Here is a 10,064-nt window from a genome sequence, read left to right as displayed (position 1 = left end):
AGGCACAAAGAATTATGTAGAAGAATATTAATCGTGGCCTTATTTAGAGTAACAAAAAATTGTCAGAATCTCAATGTCCAACCATAGAAGAATGTTTAAATAAATTCTGGTGGAATCCAACGATAGAATGTGATATAGCCATTAGAAATCTTATTTTTTTGACAAATATTCGATGATGGAAAATGCTCACAATGTTAATTGCAAGAGAGTGCTGTTCTATGAGCAATTAGAAAGTGGCCATATGGTATTTGTCTTTCTCTGACTGGCTTATTTCACTTAGTATAATGCTCTTCAGGTCTATCTATGTTGTCAACAATGTCACCCCAATAAATTCAATAAAAAATTTTAAAAATAAATTTAAAAAAAAGAAAAAGAAAGAAAACAAATTATCACAATAATGACTTGTGTTCTTGATGAAAATTCCAAAAGCCAAATTATAATCTAATGGAAAATTTTACAGCAGTTGTTGCTTTATTTAAGGCTTTTTTTTTAGTCCCTAAACTGTGTCAAGTTATTTTTTATTGCGGAAAGGAAATAGGAAAGGAAAGAGAAGGAAATGGGAAGGGAAAGGGAAAAAGAAACCTGTAGAAACTCATGCACCTGACTAAATCTCGGAATTAATGATCCCTCACAAGTGTTTGGGGTCTCATACCCTATAGAGCAATTCGCTTTCCTTAAACTTCCATGAACCCAGGTCCTTACAACAATCCTGGAAGGAGACAGCCCGTTGCACAGACCAATACACCCAGGTCTAGGGCAAGGGAGTCATGGTCCCCAAGCCTCAGATCCAAAGGGCAGGACTGCAGTGAGATCCGTCTTCAGAGTCTCTGTACAGTGTCTCTCTTGTGTCCATCTCACCCCAGCCAGGCCCTCCTGGGACAGCACAAGGAACCCGGGGTCTCTGAAGCCCCACAGCTGGTGAACCTGCAAACTTGTGTAGTTGCAGAGTTTGAACTTTAAATTGGGCAGGGACTGCGAAGTCCCTGAAGGCAGGGCGCAGGCATGTTGTCTACGTGGCAGGGTACCAAGAGGCTGGTCCTCATGGGCACGGCCCTGGCCCATCCCAGCACAGTGTGTCTGCTGGTAATGAACTGGGCACTTCCCAGCTCTGCTCTCGGACTAGCTCACCTGGCAGCCCGCTCCAGCTACCTGCATGCACTAATGCCACTGGGCTGAGAGGTAGAAGGTAAGGAGAATCCATAGCATGTTGACTATTCTCATTAAATCTTTTTTAAACATGTGAAAACCAGAATACCTGCTTGGGGAAAAGGGCATAATACTAATAAATTCAGCTACCACTGACTGATTCCTTACCATGAGCCAGGCTCTGTGCTGAGATCTTCGCATGCATCATCTCACTGGATCCCCACAATAACCCCACAAGGAAATATTATTTCCATCTCCATATTACAGGTAGGGAAGGTGAGGTTGAGGAAACTGTCAGTGAGTGGCCAGACTGGGACTTGGGCCCTGGTCAGTCTGACTCGAAAGCCACACTCACCTGCTCTGCTACACAGCAAGGAGGTGGTGAGGCAGGAATCCCAGACCCAGGCATGTCAGCAAAACTGGAACAGAAGTTTTTATCTTGTTGAGTCACTGACCTTTCTTTTAAAATAATTTGTGAAGCCTAAATTAAGTATTAAATGCTTCATACTCAATTTATCAACCAATGAAATTGATATGCTATTTACCTTGAAAAGTAACCCTTCAGGGTTACTGTTAGACTTCAGGGTTGGAAGTTGCTAAAGGATGTGAGGAAATGTTTTGGAGGTTACGGAGTACCAGAGACCGCCTAATTGAATAGTTCCTTTTCACAAGAGGAGACATTTGACCAAGGTCATATAGCAGAATCAGAAGAAAGGCAAGAATCAAACCCAGTTCCCTCACTCCCAGTCCAGTTCATGGCATCACCCTGCCTCTCAGGAGGTGTGAATCTGGGGACTGGAATTAGACAATTATTCTCAGAGACATTCCTCTCTCTCTGTGAACCGGGACATGACAGAGTGTGAAACACTGACCGATAGGCACAGTGGTTTTTTTAGTGTATTGTGAAAGCCATCACACCCAAATACTCAGCTATATTTCCAGTTCTCCTCCTCCTGGGCATGCAGTAGGATTACACAGGGCCAACAGGTTGTGGGCAGATGTGACATGTGTCACTACTGGGTCAGAGCATTTAACTGCTGGTGTGAGATGCTCTAGTGTGTGCTTCCCAAGTCATAAGAACTGGTGATGTCCCAGTTGGAGGAGCCTCCATCAGCCGGGTCTCTGAGGAGGAGACATGGAACAGAGCTCCCTAGAATCCTACAAGGGAGATGTAGTGTGAGAAAGAAATAAACCTTTGCCATGCTAAGCCACTGAAATTATGAGGTTGTATGTTACTGCAGTAAAACCTAGCTCATCTTAACTGAATCACAAAGGAAACAGCAGCTGCACCCTGATGTCCAATTCTGTGCCCATGTTGCAGGGTCAAAGCTGTCAGTGACCTGGCAGCATGGTATTTTCTCAACACAGACTTATTTGTTTGGGGCCATTAGCCTGTGGCCTCATGGGCTGGTCCTAATTTCCATGAATATGCTATTGTCAGACTCTTAAATTGTGAGGAAACCCACTCTTCTTGTGATTTAGCTCTTCAGAAAGCAGCTGTTACTATAGGTAGGGGACTGGCACCCCCACGGCTCTTCTCCCAGCACTTACAAGAGCTCATCCTTCTGCTGGGGGGGTGCATTGGGAGGGAGAGGCAGTCTCGGGCAAGGCTTCTGGGATCTGGGTTTGGGGCAGAAGAATAGCAGTAGATGACAGTCACCAACACCTCCTGCGTGGCAGGGATGAGTCCCCAGGGTAGCAGCTGTGTGGGCATCATGTTGTTGGGGTGGTGAATTCTATGGAGGCATCTGAGAAGGCCGCACAGAGGACGTGTGGGAGCTGAGCTTTAAGGGAAAGTGGAAGAGAAAGGCCACAGCGGGATGAAGACAGAGTATGAGAAGAAGGATGAGACAGTTGTGGGGTATTTGTCCATTAATGGGGAGTGCCTGGTGAGAGACATAGAGGGGAGTGAGGCAGGAGGGCAGGTCAAGCCTGATCACAAAAGCTCTCAAATGCCTCTGCCATTTCTACGTGGCCTTTCTGTTAGAGACAAAGATGAGGAAGAGAGATGCAGGGTCACCTTTCACTGCTTGAAAACACCCCCACATCCATGTCCACAGTCATAATTTGAGGTCAACATAGGTCTTTTTGTAGCAACGCGCCCAACAAAGTCCAAGTCCTTATCTTTGAATCTGAAATACTGTGGCACAATCCAGCCACATGAAGTCATAACCTAGGGGAAAAAAAAGATGCTTTCTTTTCACTTCTTTCCAGATTTCAGGTTTTACTTTGTCTTTATATCCCAGACTCAAAAAGAATCTCAGAGGTTTCTAAAGCCCAGAGAGAGGAAGGGATGTGTCCAAGGTCACCGAGAGAGAAAGGGAATGAGTGTGACCTCAGTTAGTGCAGAAGTCTGCATTTTCTGCACATATAGGTGCTCAACAAATATCCACTGAATGAGTGAATGAATGAGCCATCACACTCAGGCAATTCTTTATCTTTACACCAAATCTTAGCAAGAGAAACTCTGCACAGATAAGATTTAAGGTCAGTTACTGACCCAGATTAATCATCTGCCCATGTGTTCCAGGAACTTCCTTAGCAATCACCCTGATTCAGGCTGGAGGAGGGAAAACTAGCACAGGCTCTGGGGACAGAAGAGGTCATGGCAGGGTCTCTGAGGAGGACGACATGAAACAGAGCCCCCTGAAACCTACAATGGAGATGTAGCGTGAGAAAGAAATAAACCTTTGCCATGCTAAGCCACTGAAATTATGAGGTTGTATGTTACTGCAGTAAAACCTAGCTCATCTTAACTGAATCACAAAGGAAACAGCAGCTGCACCCTGATGTCCCATTCTGTGCCCATATTGTAGAGAAAGCTGTCAGTAACCTCAAGGCTCTTGTCCCAGAGGTGTCAAGCACAGCCCAGCATGTGCCTTGCGGCTGAAGAGACAAATCCTTTGATCTAGAACCTCAGTAACAACATGTTAGTGCTGGGTGGCTCACCAGCACCTTCACATGTATGTTTCATCTGAGCTATACAGCATCCCCATTTCTCAAAAGGCAACTGAGTCTCAGAGAGATCATGTGATTTGGTCAATATCACACAGCTAGTTAGTGCTGAAGCTGGACACAAAGTTAGGTGGGGTTGTTTTTGTTTTATTTTTTTTTTTCATTTATTTTTATTATTGAAAATATTATAGGTGTCTCATTTTTCCCCCCATTGACCCCTTCCATCTCGCTCCCACCCTCTCCCCAGGCCTTCACACCATTATTGCCTGTGTCCATGGGTTATGCATCTATGCATATAATTTCTTTGGTTAATCTCTTCCCACCCCTCACCCCCCTTCCCTCTTCCCTCTGAGATATGACCATCTGTTGCATGCTTCAATGTCTCTGAGTCTATTTTGTCAGATTCTTTTGTTCATTAGCTTTTTTTTAAAGAAGACCCTTCAACATTTCATGTAGTACTGGTCTGGTGGTGATGAACTCCTTTAGCTTTTTCTTATTTGTGAAGCTCTTTATCTGACCTTCAGTTCTAAATGACAGCTTTGCTGGGTAGAGTAATCTTGGTTGTAGGTTCTTGCTTTTCATCACTTTGAATATTTCTTGCCACTCCCTTCTGGCCTACAAAGTTTCTGTTGAGAAATCAGCTGACGGTCATATGGGTGCTCCCTTGTAGGTAACTAATTGCTTTTCTCTTGCTGCTTTTAAGATTCTCTCTTTGCCTTTAACCTTTGGTGTTTTAATTATGATGTGTCTCTGTGGGGCCTCTTTGGGTTCCTCTTAAACTAGGTTTTTTTGAATCATGCATTGTTTATCTGTTGAGTGACTGCCCTTGGCAGCACTCTGCTGTAAGAAGTGCTGAAAGTAAGAAGACAGAGTCCTGCTCTCAACTGTAGTAGGGGAGACAGTACAGAGCACACTATACAAGAACACAGAAGGATGGCTAAAAGCATCAGAAGAGAGCAGGTAACTGCAGGAGCAGGAGGGAGAAGAAAGGAGACATTGAGCTGGGCTCTGAGGAATGAGCCGGAATTCCCCCTGGGGAAGGGAGGGAGGACATGCTACAAAAGGGAAATTCTTAGGCAAAGATGTAGCACTGGGAAAAGACAAGGTTTATTCAGAGAGGGTGAGCCCTCTGGCCCCACAAACAGGTAAATGCAATAAAGGAGGAAGAATGAGGGGAAAATCCATCCCTAAAGGTACCCAGGGCTCCAGTGCTGTCACAGGACATTGGCCTTACTGTCAATCCAGAGTGAAGGGGCTGAGGGAGGGGGTGATTATATCTTCTGAATGATAAGAGTTACACTCAGCTCCTATTTCTCCTTTAGACCAGAGGTCACCTGGGTCATAAGACAGCTTTCCCATCTAACGAAACTGCTGTGCCTGGGGACATTTCAGCTTCATCCTGTGAATGCCTGACCCTGGCATTTCCCAAGGAGACAGTGAGACCAGCTCAGAGCAGCAATGAAAGCCACCTGGGAGAAAACTGCGGCCTCTTCCCACCCCTCCCTGTATAAAGCTAGTCAATGGCTGACAACACATCTGCCGGATTGGATCCTGATCTTCCCTCCTTGTGTGACAAAAGTGCCAATATCATCTATGCTAAAAAGCAATAGGGAGGTCAAGACAGAGTCACTCGGCTTTCGTGACTAGGATTCAATCCTGTGACCAGTGGCTCTACTGGGATATGTATGTTCTTGTGTGTTGTTATAAAAATCAACGGATGGTCTATGATTCCTTAGGGAGTGATGACCAGAAATCAGGTTTACACACCCTGTGGAGTGGAAATGTTTGACCTTTAGGTGAGTACCATCCATCTGCCTGACAGAGCTCATCTCACCTAACCCAGGGAAGAACGGAAGCCCTGGTGATAGGTGTGGCATCTTTCTGTCCACTTAATTTTCTTACTGCTGAGCCACAACTCCTAAACAAGACAATACAAAGTAAGCATTCAAAAAAATATTCAGCAGTATATGAATCTGAAATACTGTAGGCATGATTCAGCCATATGAAGTTATAACCTAGTAACCATGCTTCCTTTTAATAGTCAAGAGCTCTAAATTCCGAAGGAGGGTGTCAAACTCTAATCCTACTCTATTGTCTCCCGAGCCTGCCCTGCGGGGAATGACAAAGAACCTAATGGACTAGAACGTGTCTCATCTCCCCTAGGGAAGTCAGAACTGCAGAGCCCAGAGGGCCAGCTTGCAGACCTTAAGTCTAAATTCCAGAGGTGGGGCTGACCTGCCCCAGAGCACACATTCAGGTTGCTTGGCTCTCAGGCCAGCCAGAGCTTTTTCCAATACTTGTGTGGTCCAGATTTGAAAGGAAGGAAAATGAGATGGGCGAGGCCAACCAGACAGCTGTGACAGAATATATCCTGCTGGGGCTGTGCGGCCACCATAACATAGAGATTGTCCTGTTTGTGCTCTGCCTGGGCATCTACTCCGTGAATGTGCTGGGGAACGCCCTCCTCATGGGGCTGAGCATGCTGGATCCCCGCCTGCACAGCCCCATGTACTTCTTCCTCAGCAACCTCTCTCTCATGGACATCTGTGGCACATCCTCCATTGTGCCTTTCATGCTGGTCAGCTTCCTGGAGGTCCAAAGGACTTCCATCTCCTTCCCTGGCTGTGCCCTGCAGATGTACCTGACCCTGGCGCTGGGCTCCACGGAGTGCGTGCTCTTGGCCGTGATGGCATATGACCGTTATGTAGCTATCTGCCAGCCGCTCAGGTACCCAGAGCTCATGAGTGAGCAGATGTGCGTGCGGATGGCAGTGCTGAGCTGGGGCGCAGGCTTGGCTAACTCACTGCTGCAGTCCATTGTCACCTGGAGCCTCCCCTTCTGTGGCCACAATGTCATTAACCACTTTTTCTGTGAGATCTTGGCAGTGCTGAAACTGGCCTGCGGGGACATCTCTCTCAACGCGCTGCTTTTAATGGTGGCCACAGCCGCCCTGTCACTGGCCCCGCTCCTGCTCATCTGTCTGTCCTACATCTTCATCCTCGCTGCCATCCTCAGGGTGCCCTCTGCTGCAGGCCGGCGCAAAGCCTTCTCCACCTGCTCTGCCCACCTCACAGTGGTAGTGATTTTCTATGGGACTATCTCTTTCATGTACTTCAAGCCCAAGGCCAAGGACCCTAACTTGGATAAGATTATTGCGTTGTTCTATGGGGTCGTGACACCCTCACTGAACCCCATTATCTACAGCCTGAGAAACGCGGAGGTAAAAGCTGCTGCCGTAGCTCTTCTGGGAGGAAATCTGCTCTCCAGGAAAATGCCCTGCCTTTCCTGTTGTTCTCCTAGCAGGAGAGCCTAGGTTATATTGTGGCAATAACTTCAAAATTTCAGTGACTTTGAACCACAAAGGTTTATTTCTCTCTCATGCTAGAGGCTGGCTGGGGGATGGAGGGGGGGTCTGCTCTGTATTGTAGTCTTCACCCCTCTGGGACTCAGGATAACAGAGCAACTACTGGATCATTCCTGGTGACCACAACAGTAGGAAAAGGGAAAATGACAAGGCCTGCACTGATTGTGACTCTTCACTCTTCCACTCAGAAGCGGCATGTGACTTCCGCTTACATTTTACTGGCCATTACAAGGCACATGGCCACAGTGAACGTCAAGGGGGAGGGGAGGCACGCCTGCCACATGTCTGGGGTGAGGAGGACTGAGAAAGCTGTGAACAGCCTGCTGACTGCCACACTATCCCACCGTCACCCCAAAAGCTACCAGAGAGTTGCCTTCCTTTTCTCTGACCATCCATCCTTCACTGGCTGATGCCAGGTTAGTCACCCCAGGAAAGCTCCCATTAGCTCACTCGTGGTGGCTTTGTGCTGTGCCTCCCAGAATTTCCTTCCCTAGATGGCTCTGGGTTAGGGTGAAAATTTGCATGAGATTTGGAAGGCAACACTGACGCAGCAGCAGACCCTGCAGGAGCACTCTCGTGCTGTCGCTGAGCTGCTGGCTCAGCTCGTTGTTAGTGCAGCCCCTCCAAGTCCCACTCAGCTGTTCTGAGTCCTGTGCCACCTGCAGCTCCATGGCAAAGAGTGCCAGCTTCTCATGCGGGTCACAAGTATCACTGAGATTAAGGGCAGTGAGGGCCAGACACAGGTTCCAGCTTGTTCTCCCAGGTGCTAGTGTGCCCTTACCCTCCCCCACTTCATCCCCACCAGCCCAGGTACCCACAATGACTTCGGGTCCAACACCAGATGCAGAGGTAACAGCTTTGCATAAACTTCTCTAAGTGCTCCCACAATTCTATAGGTTCCTTCATAAATCCCTGTATCACTCAGAGTGGTGTGCTATTTAGGTCAAACCCCAATTCATCATTCTTCTGATCAAGAACATTTGATAGCTCCCCACTACCACAGTGTGAAGTCCGAAATCTTCAGCTGAGTCCTCAGGCCCTCCAGAATCCAGGCACGTGCGCACGCACGTGTGCACACACACACACACACACACACACACACCCTGCGTCTTCAGTCTGATGCTCCACTAACCCCTTCACACGCCACCCCTCACTACATTATCTGTACCACCCACACCATCTCCTGTTCATGCTGTTCTCTGGTGAGACCAGGACTGTCTTAGACACCATCTCATCTCATTCACGCATCCTTTCCCAATGCACTTGGAAAGTGTTCTCTTTCCTTTCATCCCACAGCACCTTGTTGGAACCTTTCACTCGGCATCTATTCCATTCTGCTTTGCATTCATGGTATTTCACCACCACGTGAGCTTTTTGAGGTCAGGATTCACCCAGGTCTGGCTCGTCTCTGCAGCTCCCACAGAGATTTCCCTATAGAAGTTTCACTGAACTGAATCATCACTCGGAAGACCCTCACAATGTCACCATCTGGGGATTGAGCTGGCATGCTGCTGAGCATTGTGTAGACAGACACAAGTGAGGAGCCGCAGTATCTGTTGGCCAAAGCCCTGTATTTCCAGAAGGCTTCGGTCGTTGGCATCTTCGGCTTCTCACCTACTGAGACAAGTCAGGAGATAACCAAGGACCCTGTTTTGGGGCCAGGAGACCAGGGTTCCAGACCTGGTTCAGCTGCTCTGCCCAGCATGGTCTTTTTGCTGGGCTTCTCCCCAGAGGAACCCCACAGACCCCTCAAACTATGCAAACTGAACTCATCATTCTGCCCTCCAAAGGTGGGGGGCAGCTCCCACAAATCACCACACCAGGAACATGGCAGTCACAGGCTTCCTCTCATCCCTCATTACTCCCTACATCCAATCAGTCACTAGGTCCTACAGAATCCACCTCACAATAGCTCCTAAATCAGTCCACTCCTTTTCACGGACGCTGCCTTAAGCCTTCCCACCTGCTTCTTAAATATTGCAGTGCAGGTGCCACTGGACTTTTATCGTCCAAACTCTCTCCAAAACCCATCTCTGCATGAGCCACCAAAACACTAATCTATAAAAACGAAAACAAAACACCAATCTGTTCATGCTACTCTCCTGCTTAACCTCTCCAGTGGCTCATTTCCCACAGGAGAAAAACCAGACCCCACCTATAGGTCCAACCTCATTACTGGCTGCCTGCATTCACCCCACTCCACCCACACACCCTCTCCCGCCCAGGCACACTGAATTATTCTCAATTGCCCAATAAATATCAGTCTTTCCTTCCTCTGTGTCTCTCCCTTGCAGTTCCTCCTCATGCCCAAGCACTTCTTGATCTTTAGCTAACATGTACGGGACCCATCACGTACCAAGCTAGGCACTGTACTGTGTTCTAGTGCTTTCCTGACCGGGGACCAGGTGGAACAAGGGAAATCTCGGGGTGGGTGCCGTATGGTCTGTGGCGACCAGAAAGAACACTCTCCCAACATCTTTGATTATATAAGACCCTTGGGACTCAGCTTTGACTCTTGTGGAAAGAGAAGAAATTCCAAATTGACAAAGGATTATATGTCTAGCACTCAGGCAAAATGGGGCTCAAAACAGAAGTTACA

At 47.6% G+C, this 10,064-nt stretch overlaps 1 protein-coding gene across 1 annotated transcript; it reads left to right on the top strand.

Moving 5' to 3' along the window:
- Positions 1–6,433: 6,433 nt before the first annotated feature.
- LOC107544943 (olfactory receptor 13C7-like) lies at positions 6,434–7,414 on the top strand. The gene has a single exon (XM_016222899.2). The coding sequence runs from the start codon at positions 6,434–6,436 to the stop codon at positions 7,412–7,414; it is 981 nt and encodes a 326-aa protein (XP_016078385.2).
- The last annotated feature ends 2,650 nt before the right edge of the window (positions 7,415–10,064 follow it).

The sequence above is a fragment of the Miniopterus natalensis genome, chromosome 12 (assembly GCF_054644295.1).
Source record: "Miniopterus natalensis isolate mMinNat1 chromosome 12, mMinNat1.hap1, whole genome shotgun sequence".
NCBI classification, from domain to species: Eukaryota; Metazoa; Chordata; class Mammalia; order Chiroptera; family Miniopteridae; genus Miniopterus; species Miniopterus natalensis.
The sequence above is the reverse complement of the archived record's forward strand: the minus strand, read 5'-3'. Positions and strand labels throughout refer to the sequence as shown.